The sequence below is a fragment of the Neolamprologus multifasciatus genome, chromosome 5 (assembly GCF_963576455.1).
Source record: "Neolamprologus multifasciatus chromosome 5, fNeoMul1.2, whole genome shotgun sequence".
Lineage (NCBI taxonomy): Eukaryota > Metazoa > Chordata > Actinopteri > Cichliformes > Cichlidae > Neolamprologus > Neolamprologus multifasciatus.
In genome coordinates, this window is record NC_140443.1 from 26,960,112 (window position 1) to 26,973,918 (window position 13,807).

The 13,807-nt window shown below is 41.8% G+C and overlaps 1 protein-coding gene across 11 annotated transcripts in view; it reads left to right on the forward strand.

Moving 5' to 3' along the window:
- celf4 (CUGBP, Elav-like family member 4) overlaps positions 1–13,807 on the forward strand; it is a 93,895-nt gene that overhangs the window by 57,808 nt on the left and 22,280 nt on the right. For all 11 annotated transcript variants that reach the window (XM_085160602.1, XM_085160600.1, XM_085160603.1 and 8 more), the window contains exon 3: positions 9,779–9,827. In XM_085160602.1, coding sequence (XP_085016728.1) covers positions 9,779–9,827 — 49 coding nt within the window. The remainder of the gene's footprint in view (positions 1–9,778; positions 9,828–13,807) is intronic.

Genomic DNA, 13,807 nt, shown 5'->3' on the forward strand with positions numbered 1-13,807 from the left:
TGCAGGTGCACCATGCACACAAACTCACACATGCACCGAGAGCTGCTCCGCACCTCGGCAACACCTTCGCTTCTCTTGCACCAATTTTCTCACACTTTTTTCTTTCTTCATTCTCCGCGTCTTCTCCTTTCTTTCTCTTGCTGCCTCACTCTGCACCTCCGCCCTCAACCACCTCCACATATAGATCCATTCTTTTTATAGTCAAAGCTATTGTCCCTATGGCAACATCAGAGTTGTTGATTGCCAAGGTGCTGTACATCTAATTATATAACCCACAAAAGGTGTGTGCGTGCTCTGCAGGCTTTTTGTTTCCCATCCTGGCACTGTTCTATTAGTGATGCCTCTTTCTGTGATGAATCAAGCTGTAGTGTGATAATCAACCTGTGTTCAGGGCTCTTAAAAGAAGATCTTCCGAGTCAGCTGTGATGCTTTGTGCCTTAAAGAAACAAATGAAACATTTATGTAAACTTAAAATAGAATATTTTGACATATGATATATCATTTGGGAGCGCATCTCATTCGCGTGAGTCTTTAGTGAGTCGGGGCGTAGCTCGTGTACGAGTGCATGTCACAGGAGAGTGTGGAGCCATAACAGGTTCTGACAGGGCAAAATCATTTGGGGGTGCAGATGATGTGCTTTTTCTATCCTGTTACGCTGTGACAACAGAATTCTCAACTGTCGATTCCTATTAAAGTGTTCGCGGGAAGCATAAACCCTGTCTGCTCTCATTCCATATAGATTCTTATCCAGTTTGGAGCACTGAAAAAACGTGGAGGATATGAGGGGAAAACACTGTTTTCATGCATTAACTTGCTGCGGGGGAAAAAAATAGGTCTTAACACTCATTTACTCTATTCGACAAACAAATTCATACAAGAGAAGAGGAGGGAGAAGAATAAGGGGGGAATAATAGGAACAAGAATAGAAAGAAAAACAGAGAGAGAACTACATTTTCATTTTAACCTCTCATTCAAAATTGCTCCAGAGCCTTCCCACTACTGCCAGCATTCAGGCTGCTTGCCAGTGAAAGAAAGAGAAAACAGGAGGAGATAAAAAGAAGAGGTGGGCTGGTGTGAAATGGATCAAACAATGGATGTGAGAAAAAGCATCGCTGCTCTCAACCAACTGCGGGCAAAACAGAAAAAGGAGTGGAGGAGGAGGAGTGGGGGTGTGCGATAACTTGCAGCTTTTAAAAATGTCTGTGTTTTGTAACTAGTTAATTTTTTTGACAACAGGTCGTCAGAAAGTTGGGGAAAGAATTTTCAAAGAAATTGTCTTTAACCGGGAAAGGATGGATCTGCATGGAAGTTCAGCATAAATACACCGAGTGGACCTTTTGAGTTGTCATTGTTCTGACACACACGTTATTCCCAAGGTCGAGAATGATGCTCCGTGCTCGAGGGTGTGATTTGATTTGGATGCTTGTGTACGACTTGCGTGTGTGTGCCTGTCTATCATCCTCTGTCTTCATGTTCCGTGCATGCTTGAACGGTGTTTAAAAGCCGTGTTGATGAAGGAATCACCGGGTGATCAGAGGGTCGGACAGGGAGGCTTGCCGTCTTTTGTGATCTCTGTGTGTTTCCCTTTCATCTGCCTTTGTGGAGACGTAGTGATCTCCGTAGACACTACTGGGACAGCAGCACCACAGAGCAAGCAGCAGCATATAGAAACAGGCAGGGGGAAGAAGGTGGCGGTATTTTTCATTTATGTAGTGGCTTTAGAGGGATTTCTCAGTTCAGATAGAGAGGCAGCTTTATATTAAATTTGAATTTGTTTAGGATGATTTTGCAAGGGATGTTTGGGAATTTAACTTCCGCCATTCAAATACATCTTTCACCACCAGACATTAAACCTATTTCAGCTGCAGCTCAAAACCTAGCCCTACAAACACTGTGCATGTATATTATTCTTCAGAGAAAGCGAGCTGCTTCGTGATCTTATAGAATTTTGAACATTAAGAAATACTGATCAGTCTTTTTTTGGGGGGGGGGGGGGGCATAGTGCACACTGCAGCCACGTTGTCGTTCTACTAGCCACATTAGCGCTGCGGTTCAACAGCCACATAAAGTACAGTCTGTGCCAGTAATTCATAATTCATCTGGATGCCTTTTTTTCCCCCCTTCTCTCTCTCTTAATATTTATTTTGTTCCTGTCCACTCCGGCTGACTGCAGCATGCTACTCAATCCCACCCCAAACAACTGGGCCAGGCTGTGCTGTTGTCAGGAAATTCTCTTCTCGTTCTTGATCTGACGCGAAACAGATTGCCCATCTCCGTTTGTCTGTAAAGATGAAAGGGGATAAAGAAGAAGACAATGCAACAAAAGGGAAGCGATTGTGATGTTTTGCTTTATAGCCCTCTTTACCCTCACACACAGACCCTGATCTCGCTGCAATATGTTTCACTTCAAAAGAGAGGTTTAATGTTTGGCCGTATGTCAAAATGAAGAACTACAGTGGTGGTTTGGGGGGGGGGGGGGGAATACTCAGTGAGATGTGTAGACATTAGTGGAGATTAAACCTGAGAGGAAGCCAAGTGAGATTTAAACATTCATCAATTTATAAGCTGTTATCAACACTACTATAGAATAGACCTAAAGGTTCTTGTCAAACCAAGGCAGGCCTGGTTCCAGTACAAAATGACTTAGGATCCATCTGAAATGAGTTCGGGTGTGGACACCCAAAAAGGTACCTGCCAAAAACAGAATACAACCATTTATATTTGTCTGCAGCTGCTTTTAATGAATTAAAGAGCAATAACAAAAACTATACATTACTGTAATACCCCCGCCTGTCTGTGATACGCCTCTGTTATTATTCAGTTCCAACTGAGGGTGCAAGGCATGCTTTTGTGCCCTGGTAGAACTGGAGCCTGGGGCAACATCAAGTCACACTGCATTTCTGGCATTTCAGGAACTAGTAGAACATCATGGTGGCTGTTGTTTGTTGGTAACAGAATTGTGTCTGACAAATGTCTAGTATGATCTTGTAAAGATCAACATGCAGCCTCCTGAGATACAACACATCTTTACTACAACTATCTCCACTCAAATCCCGGCTTGATTTTAAGTCAAGTCAAAGCATTGGATTATTACATTTAAATATTAGGAGCACTTTTTTTTAAAGTGGACTTTGTTAACATCTTGATACATAAATGCCACCCTGAGATTTTTGCCTGATTCATAGCTCGGCTAGATAACAGAGTCTCAGATATCAAAATACCTATAAGAGCATTACACAATCTTTTGTAGTGAGAAGAAATCTAAAGGAGGTGGGGCAGTGGTTAATGTCAAAGACTCCTTGCAGGGTGGTCCTGTTCTGCTGTTTCGCTGCCTAAGACTTTTGAATATATTGCTGTTGACATCTGCTCTGGAGGTAGTGACCATTTTGCTGTTAGAATTTATGGCCCCCCCTCTGTAGGCTGTGAAGCCCCGAGAGAAATTGCCAAACTAATATCATTGTATATTACTTCTGAGGTAGTTATTCTGGATGAGTTGAGTTTAGATTGGCTCTCATATAGAAAGTAGCTTATTTTACTCAAGAAATCAGTGACCATGTTTTTTTTTTTTAAAACTCCTGCCAAATTTACATCTAGAAGAACAATTTTCACACAGATTTTTCTTTTACATAGAGGTGATGGTTCAAGTGAGCTTAATAATGTCCCATATGTAACTTTGTGATCCACAAAAGAATTTAGTTTGACACGACTAAATACTGACTGAAGAATTTGAAAAAGTGCCACACTCCTGATAAGAAGACAAGAATGATTTTAAAAATTACTGTGAATTACAGCGTATATTTGTTTTCCTTCAGTAGTGTAAAGGAGATATGAAAAGGGAACTTGTCTGCTGAGATGACAAAATAGGCACTGCACACCAACGCTAAAATGCCATCCCATCTGTGAAGCATGGTGGAGGGATCGTCATTGTTTCAGCTGCTTTCCTTCTTCAGAGTCTTGAATTCAAAACAATAAAAAAGAAACAAACAAAGAAAGAAACTTGAAAAAGCTGAGGTTACACAGGAAAATGTCAGGGCAGCAGTCAGTGACCTAAAGCTTAGGAGAGGCTGACTGATAAAAAGCTACACCGATCTAGAGCTCACAAGACAATTCAACAACAGAATGGCTGAAGAGACAGGAAAATCTGGTTTTGGGGTGAAAAAGTAAGAGTCCTGACCCTAACCAAACTAAGGTGGCCTGGCATGACCCGAAGAGGAATGTGCACTAAAGACACACCTGAAATATTAATGTACTCAAACAACTTTAAGGGAGGCATGCCCTAAATCCCTCTAACAGCAGCTGTAGTAAAATTCTGATAGTGGTTCTTCCTGTTATCTCCAGGAGTTATTAAATTCAAACATTTGTTAACATTTACTTTACACATTGTCCAGCTCATCCTGCTACATGACACTGGTAAAACATTGGTTGCACAGATTAGTTCAGGCACTTGCAAATATAGCTGTTCAGTTTGTGACTGAATGGCTTGTAACGAACACATCTGATGCTGTGGCAAGCAAAGGCCAGTGTCAGTCGTCACCTGAAGCAGTTGTAACGGTGATGCGTGAGATTTTGTTTCAGCATTACAAAACATTCTTGTAACTTAGGGGGGAAATCATATACTGTAGAAGCTTAATTTATGTCATATCTTAATTGTTGCTTTTAAAATAGGTTGTGATCACGTGTAAAATCTAATATACACCTGCTTAATCTTTCTAGTCAAGCTAATCTTGCCATTGAGAGTGGATTTTTCTCGCCATCAACAGCCCAGTTTCCCAAAAGCATCTCAGGGTTATAACCATATTTGTTCAGCTAATGTTTCCATTGGCACGTTTCCATCCCAAGATGAGTGTTATGCATGCTGAGATACTTTGGAAAGCAGGTCCAGGTCGAGTGCCAGTGGTTCATTTGACATGAATACCAGCATTTGGTTACAGTTGCACTCAGCGACATTGCTCCTGCAGATAATTTTAACATTTGGAGCACTTCTCTCTCTTTTTTTTTTTTTTTTGTAGATGCTTTTATGTGTACCACACTTAAGAACCAGTAATTATATGTATGAGCAGAGAGCAAAAGAACCCCAAACATCTCAGCATTCAAATGGGATAAAGACAAAACGAAAGCAATTGGAATGTAATAAGAAAAAGGCCTTCGATTGTAAAATGTAAAATAGAGCAAGTTTTGACAATAGTAAGGGAGGAATATTACGAGCAGCCTTCCTTGCTTCCCTGGGAGAGTTTCATGGAGTGCTTTCTCACTGTGATAATGAAATGACCTGGCCTGCACTGCTCTACTCTCTCTCAAAAACACATCTGCTAGACGAGGGTGAAAATGAGAAAATCCTACCTCCTCTCCCGAGTTTCGTAAAGCATACTTTCAATATTCTTTTTCACAGAGTGATGGGAGTGCGAGTGACTGTGGACTTTCGTGTCCTTGCGAGTGTTGTGTGTAATGTAGCTCTGTGTGCATGCATTATTGTGTGTGTGTGTGTATGTGTGTGTCTGTGTGTGTGTGTGGCTTGTGATGCTGGCATTGCCTTGAGCAACTTGTAATAAACTGTATTTGAAGTGCATCTGACATAACAAGGTACTATAAAGAAATTCAGCGAAAAGAAATCCCGTAGAGTTGTCATCAAAATATTGTTGCTATAACTTCATTTTTGTGCTTTGCACACAGTGAAATCAATACTGTAAGCAGCAAAACTCAGATCAAGGACTTCAGTTTTGTCCCATTTCAAAGGAGAATCCAATAAGGCAAAGCTTGAGTCCCACACCGCTTGGAGCTAATCTTGTGGGCCTTGCTAGACATTCAAGCCATGCCACACTGATTCAGAAGAATGACTCACCAGTTTGGTAGAGCACAGACTGCATGCAGACCATGTATTCCCTCAGCTTCTAGTTAACAGGGAATCTATGGCAGCACTGAGGCAGAGCACTGTCGTTGAGTTACATAATCAACAGAGGAGTGGTAGCAAGAATGTGTGTGAGTGTGCGTGCCCCCATGCATTTGTGTAGCTGCAGTTCCTCTTGAGCTGTCAATCATGTGGTACACACCAAGGCCATTCTCAACACAAGTCTGCTGAGGTGGACTTTCAGCAAGAATGGAGCTTAGCATGTGTGTGTGTGTGTGTGATTCTTTTGATTTTTTTAGGCATATGAAATGAAAAACAGGCGACCGCACTTACAAGGATGAGGAGAGAAAGCGATCTACAAACAGGGTATTAGGTGTGCGTGCTGTGAGATGAGCCAATTTAGGCACTGCACATGTTGACTCACAAAGCTACATTTACATATCTTTTGTGCATACCTACACTTATTTATCTCCCGACCCGCGCACGCTTGGATGCATAGGCCTATTTTGTGCTGTTGCATGTTCTGTGTACGCGCCAGACTTGTGTGGATAAGCATCCATGTCTAGTCACGTGAGCTTAGCCACTTACTCTTATTTTATGTCTGTGTGTATATATATGTATGCATGTATGGATTTTAGCCTCTTTTGTGTAAATGAGATTTTTCACTGGTATTAGGCTAAAGAGAGCTTCTCCTGCTCAATGCTGCCATCTGGCTTTAGCTAGCACCACCACAGACATCCGAGGGGAGCTATCTGTGCGAGTCAGCGTGTGGGTTTAACAACTGTTTTGGGATCAGTTGTCCGGTGGGCTGGTGCTAACTCACCCTATTATGAACAGGATGATAAAGCTGACCTTGAAGCAGTTTATGGGCCTGGAGTAATGGAAACCACTGATAGAGAGCCCATGAAACAGCACTCAGCCCTCAGTGACAAAAAGAAAATAATGGTTTAACCACTTAACATTATTTTGAACGGTATCTAAAAATTTATGAGCAGACATTTCGCGTGCTGGTGCTCAAGTGGCAATGATGATTTAAGGGATTCACCAATTCATCCGGGTTGACGGGATTTAGCACGTTAAGAGTTAGGAATTATTGTTTTATTAAAATCTAGCCTTTTATATGTTATTACATATAAGAGATCAAGTATATATCACATACTGTATATTGTTGCCATTGCCATCCCCAAATAGTTTTTTGTAGCTTCTCTAAACTCCAAGTGAAGACTTAAATAAAGACCTGCGTAATTAAATAAAATCTCAGTGGGTCAGTGTTATCATATAACATGCAGGTTAATGCTGACACTTGCATAAAGAACTAGTTGAGGTAGAACACAATTAGATAAGATTGAGGTCAAACTATTTGTATGAATCATAGTAAAAGTGCTCATATGTATGCAGGCTTCTACCCCCACTCCCGACCCCCTCTTGAGCATTGAGCTGGCGTTGTCCCATACTCTGATCCATATCTTCTTCTTCCCCTATGTCCTGTTTTCCTAATTCCCTCTCCCCCTACTCTTCTTCCCTATCCCACTTCCCTTTTTTATCACTACATTTATTCCTTCCATCGCCACCCTTTTTTCACTTTTTTCATTTAGTTTTTTTACTTTTCTCACCCAGTGTGATCTCACCTTTCCTGCGATCAGTTGTTTACCTAACACTTTTTTGATTCACATACGGTCATGTGAAAATAAAGTTTTCACAGCGATCCATGCAATCGTGTAAAAAAAACAAAAAAAAACAACTAAGTACACCCTGATGAGTAACTGGCAGAGCCACATTTAGCAGCAATACTTTTGAGTAATTGTTTTCTCCATGAATTTATCAATCTCTCACATCATTGTGGAGACATTTTGGCCCTCTCTTAAGGTCCCGCCAGAGCATTTCAATCAGGTTGAGGTCTGGACCATTACAACACCTTTCTTTTCTTTTTCAACCATTATGTTGGAGACTGTTGCTGTGTTTGAAATTATTGTCCCATTGCATGCCCCATTTTCAGCCAATCTTTAGCTGTTGGATAGATGGCCTCACATTTGACTCTAAAATATTCTGGTATGCAGAGGCGTTCGTGGTCGACTCAGTGACTGCAAAGTATCCAAGTCCTGTGTTTTTGGAACAAGGCCACATCATGACCTCTCCTCGTGCTTGACAGTTGGTGTGAGGTGTTTGCGCTGACATGCTGTGGTTGGTTTTTGCAAAGCGTTGCACTGTGCATTACCAAACATCTCAACTTCAGTCTTGTCTGTCCAAAGGACATTATTCCAGAAGTCTTGTGGTTTGTTCGGTTGCAGCTTTGCAAACCTTAGCTGTACTGGGCATGTCCTTTATAGAAAGGTAGCCCTTCCAACAGGCCATACTTGTTCATTTTAGCATCATGTTTCTGAGGTCTGTAGAGCCTGAAATGTAGCTCTTGGTGCATAATCTGACCCTGGTTTGAATTTGCTGAGGCAGCAACTCCTGGGAAGATTGTGGCATTTTAGAGGTGCTTATACTTTGTTGGTCAATTGATTAGCAGTTTGTGACTGGGTGTACTTAGTTTTGCACAGGATTGCACAGAGTCCTGTGAAGTCTTGGGAAAACTTTTTTTCACAAGACTGTACTCTCGCTTTTTACTCATTTTTTTTTTCCATTCCCCATTTTCTTTATCCCCTCTCGTCCTTTTTCCATATCAACAGCCAGTCTGATAAATAATGCATCACAGCACATTAAAAACATTAGCAGGGTTCTTGGCTGTCAAAGAGAGGGAGGAGACGAGGGAGATGAGGGAATGGGTAACTCAAGTGTTGTGGGGAATGATGTGATTTAATATTAGCAGCTGAAAAGCGCCAGAAAAGGGTGAAGGTCCGAGCATTAATTGTGTTTGCGCCGCGTCCTCGTGTCCTCGTGCTCAAAGTTTTTTGCCTTTTGGGGAATCATTTGAAAGCTTGCAGATTCATAAGGGTGATGACTATATCAGCAAATTCAAAAGAAAAGATTTTAATGACATTTTGCAAAACACTGATTCTGCATCACACAGAACCTTGACCTTTCCCTTCTCCCTTTCATCCTTCACATTCCCCACCTTCTCCTCTCCTCTCCTTTTCTTCTCCTCTCTTCTGATCTCTTCTCCTTTCCTCTCCCCCTTCCCTTCTATTCCTCCTGGCAGCATAGCGATTGGCATTATTAAAAATTGATTGGTGGCGAGCGTTTAGCAGGGTGGCGAGGCGGAGAGGAAAATTTTGACAGGCAGGAGTGAAATGAAAGGAGGGCCTCGGCGGACACAGTGTGGAAAGGTCTCAGTGGGGGACAGCGTGTGTGTGTGTGTGTGTGTGTGTGTGTGTGTGTGTGTGTGCGCTCGCGCGCACGTGTGTGTGTGTGTGTGCGCACGCGCACACGTGTGTGTACTGGTGTGTGAGGCTAAAAGAAGACTGTGCAAGAACAATTTGCAATGAGGCTTAGGAGTCTGAAAACCCATGTAAGATAGAGTCTCACTGTACAGTATGTATGTGTTGGCTGCGCTGTACGTGCATATGTATCCACATAAAAACACAAAGCCCACACTGATAATATTGTGGTGCCACATCAAACCTCTAGAGACAGACACATTCGCAGTAGCTCTGCTGACCCGGTGTTACCTTTCCTCTATCATCCCCTCTTTCTATCTTTCCCCTCATCCCTCTGCTTATCCCCCTTTCCAACCCTTCTCTCTCCTTTCATCTCAGATCAAATAATATTTCCAACCCATATTCCCAACCAGCTATTCCCCCAATGGCTGTAAGTGCTGCAGCTTTGGAGATTTTCAATACATTTTACCCTCAATTTCGGCTGAGTGATTCTAAAAAAGTTTTTTTTAGGAGGGGGGGTGGGAGGAGGTCGGGGGCGGGGGGTAAAAGCATATGCCATTACATGATGCTAACTGGGTTCTTTGTCTCCTGCTTTCTTCTTTCTATGTCACAGATGAACAGACCGATCCAGGTGAAGCCAGCAGACAGTGAGAGTCGAGGAGGTACTGTACGCCCCTTTTTGTTGCCTTTTTTCCCTCCACTTCCATTCTTTGTTCTAGCCCTTCAAGCATGTTGCCTGCGCGTATCAGCCTCACCATTATCTGTCCTATTAAACGATGCCCCGTACCTCGACGCGGGCTGACAGCGCGGCCCAGCCAGACCCTCCAGTTTTCAGAACACATTATGTAAACGGCGCTCTTCCTGGCCAGTGTAGCCTCTAGCTCCTTTCCTTGAGTCTCATCATATGCACTGATGCATGTACAAACGCGTATGCATACACGGAGATATGCATGACCTGTCATTTTCGAGGGGGAAACAGGTCACTTTGTTTGTCAAACACCAAGGCAAACAAAGCAAACCCAATTTGACTAATGTCACAAGCTTGTGTCAGCCAAATGAACTGAAAATGTAAATGACAGGTCTGTGTGACTGAAAGTGAATTCCAGTCTGGTATTTTGTGTGCAGCGCGCCATATTGACAGCTAAGGCCGCTTAAAGCGAATTTTCTATGTCTAGACAAGTAGTGACCTGCTCCTGACATCAATCAATGGACTGTACAAGACAAGATTGATGCAGTCTGACCAATTTTGGCTGAAGTCTTTCAAAGTTTTCAGTTTTTAATATAACAGGCACCAGAGTGATTCTCCAGGCACAAGAAAGATGGAAAGGGGGAGGGGAGGGGAGGGGGGGGGAGAAGAAATGGAGCATGCAAGGAGTTAGTTGATAAGGTTGATAAGCAGTGGATGTCTACAGACTGAGAGAGGTGTTAGTTTGTACAAAAAAATAAATAAATAAAACTGCAAGGAAACTGCAACTTCTTCTTCTGTTTAGTTTCTTGGTTCTCTGAGAATGATTGATGGAAAGGGGGAGAAAAGAGGCAACACTGAGAATGAGGAAAGTGAAGGCAAGGCAAGACATCCATACTTCTCTGCCTCTTATCTAGTTCCCTACACTGCTGGTTTTCCAGGAAATTTCTTTACTTCTTGATCCCACATTTTCACACAGGAAAGCAAAGCAATATAATATAGTGCCAGAGTGTTAAATTGTACTGTTGGAGGAATAATTCATCTTTCAGTTGCACTTTCTGTTACAGCTCAGCAACGATGTGGTAATAATGGGGTAAAAGGGAAGGAATAAGAAGGTAATAATATGGAGATAGCGAGTTATTACCACTTAAATACCAAATCTATATCCAGTATCCAGTAAGTATCATCTTTTATCAACAGTGGTTTTAGCTGAGTATGTTTGTGCAATGGGGTAATAAGGGGTCAGAAACTGGTGATAATAATAAAGAAACAAATGTATGCCAAAAAAAACAAGGCAAAAACAATTATATTGATAACATAATCGTAACCTTTTATCAATAAAATCTTAACATTTGTGCATTTGAATTTTTATATACTGGTTTTAAAGTGTACTGGTGGTACCTTCTAGCCCCTTATGACCCAGTTACATACATTTCAGTGTAATATTACTCAGCTAAAACCAGTGTTGATACAAGATGTTACAGCACTTGGTGCTGCCACAGGATGAGAGGCAGGGTATAACCTGGACGGATTGCTGTCACAGGGCTAACACAGTGAGACACCTACAGGCAATTTAGGAATCACCAATTAACCTAAGTACTAGCCAGTGCTCCCAGAAAGAACCCACACGGAGAGAACATGCAAGCTTCAAAAATCTCGGTCAGATTTCTATCTTCTTGGTGTGAGGCAGCAGTGCACCGCTGCACCACCGTACTTACTATTATTTTACCTTTTCAGGGTAAAATAGTAGCAAATACTTCACATTTAAAAAACTGGCATGGATCACCAACTAGGCGCTTCTTATTGTAACAGTGCCAGAAGCCAACAGGTTTCGAGCCACTGATTTAATGCTCTGGATTTTAAATGCTTGTCATAAGTTTAAATGCAAGATTGAAACTTGAAGACTATGGCTTTCTAATAAAATAAAACTAGATGCACTGGAGTAAGAAGTAAAATATTTCATCTTTAAATTACTTTAACAATAAGATAGCAAAAACTGAAAAATATTCAAGTAAATGAGATTCAAGTACAGCACTTGATTCAATAAGCACGTTGCTTTCCACCACTGTTAACAAATAAGGAGAAGCTACTTTCAGTCATAACTTCTCTCATCGAGCTACGTGAGAATGCAAATGTGCCACACAGTCAATTCTGACATTAAGAGACCTTTAACTTGCCAGCTTCCAAGTACAAAGACCGCCTGATGACCAGGTGCACTAATGTGCCTTGATCTTGAAATAAAGCAGCTTTGTCCAACAAATTCACAGCTAGCAAGTGAGTGTCCTATATCCTGCTCTGTGCTTGCTCTAGTCAGACATCTCCCTCACCTAAACCAAACAGTATTTCCAGTACTGAGTCTGCAGATAACGCAAGCCATCTGCTACAGTGCGCTACGTGTGTGAGAAAGGATAACTGGGGACACCTGATTACCCTGACCCTGAGTTCATGTGTGAAAACTGATTTAGTGAAGATGGGTCTGCGCAAGTGATTAAAAAAAAAAAGGAGTACTGTTAAGTGTGGCAAAAATCAATAATGAAATTGGAAACTAATACTTTTTATGTATCCTGGTACAACTCGAGCCAACTAAATATTACTGTAGTGGAAGATCGGGGAGAGCCACTGTCATGTACTGTCTGTGTGCGTGAGAGAGAGAGAGAGAGAGAGAGAGAGAGGGCTTTACATCGTTATTGAGACTCTGGTGTATATTGATTTGCTCTCTTGCTGAATATGAGTGTGTGTGCGTGTGTGTAAGTCCTTTCACAAAGAAAGATGTAATGTTTATTGGTGGCTTCCCTGGAGAATTGTTGGCCACCATTGAGGTGTGTACTATGAATGTGTATGTGTCTGAGAAGATGTGAGGAGGAGGAGGAGGAGGGTGTGAGGTGCAAACATTTCAAGATTTGCGAGTGCGTGCCTGTGCATATGTGTGTCCACCTCTGATATGCGCTACACTCTTGTAAACACTCACCATCCCACCCTGCCCCCTCCCCCGGTGCAAGGCCAGAGCGCAGATTAGTCTTGTTGACTTGGCAAGGACACCCTGTCAGGCACAAGCAGCGGGGAACGGACCCTCAACACGCATGCACGCACACACAGGCGTCCGCGGACACCCACACCTAGACACACATTAATTTGCAGAGCACATTCAGAGCCTCAATTGCACTGAGGCTCATTAGTTTCCGAACGTATACATCCCCTTTTTTCCACAAAGCTCAGATTCTATGCAATGCGGGAACTGATGACAGCCGTGCACATCGACACATCTGCTGCTTTCGCTTTCGCTCTCAGCTTCACAATTCTCCTCGACCACTCATTGAGTGACTCGACTAACGCCGTCATGTGCTGACACTAATGAACTGATGCCTTGGTCTGTCCATATTTTATTAGAGACCCTGAATGACCAATTTGCATCCGATTATAACGTTCTACAATGTATTTGACAGCCTGTAAGTTTATATGTGAAAAAAAATTGCAGTGAAAAAGAAAGAAATTAGGTTTTAATTATGAGTTACTTCACTAAAAAAAAAGAGTGGTGGCCCTCATTAACATGACACAATAATTTTGTGTAAAATGCAACTGAAATATATAAAATCAAATGTTTTTTAACTCAAATTCAAATGAATCATTAAAAAACATAGTTTAGTATAAACTCAGTGTATACCAATCAAATACATTTAATTTCACCAGTTGCATTAAATTTAAAGTTTTGTAGCAAAATTACGTGTAAGATTTACATGTAATCAAGTTACTTCACGTCATTTTGGGCATAAATATGGTGGAGGCTTTTTGCCAAAGAAGAGGCCAGTAGTTAATATATGCAAATGGATTATTGCTACGTGCTCATAAATGAGAATTAGACCCATAAATGCATTAGGTGTTGGCCATGAGAAATGATAAAGTATTTTTCCTGACGCTTTACCTGCTGTAACCTTATACAGAAAGTAGGTATGCTGCTTC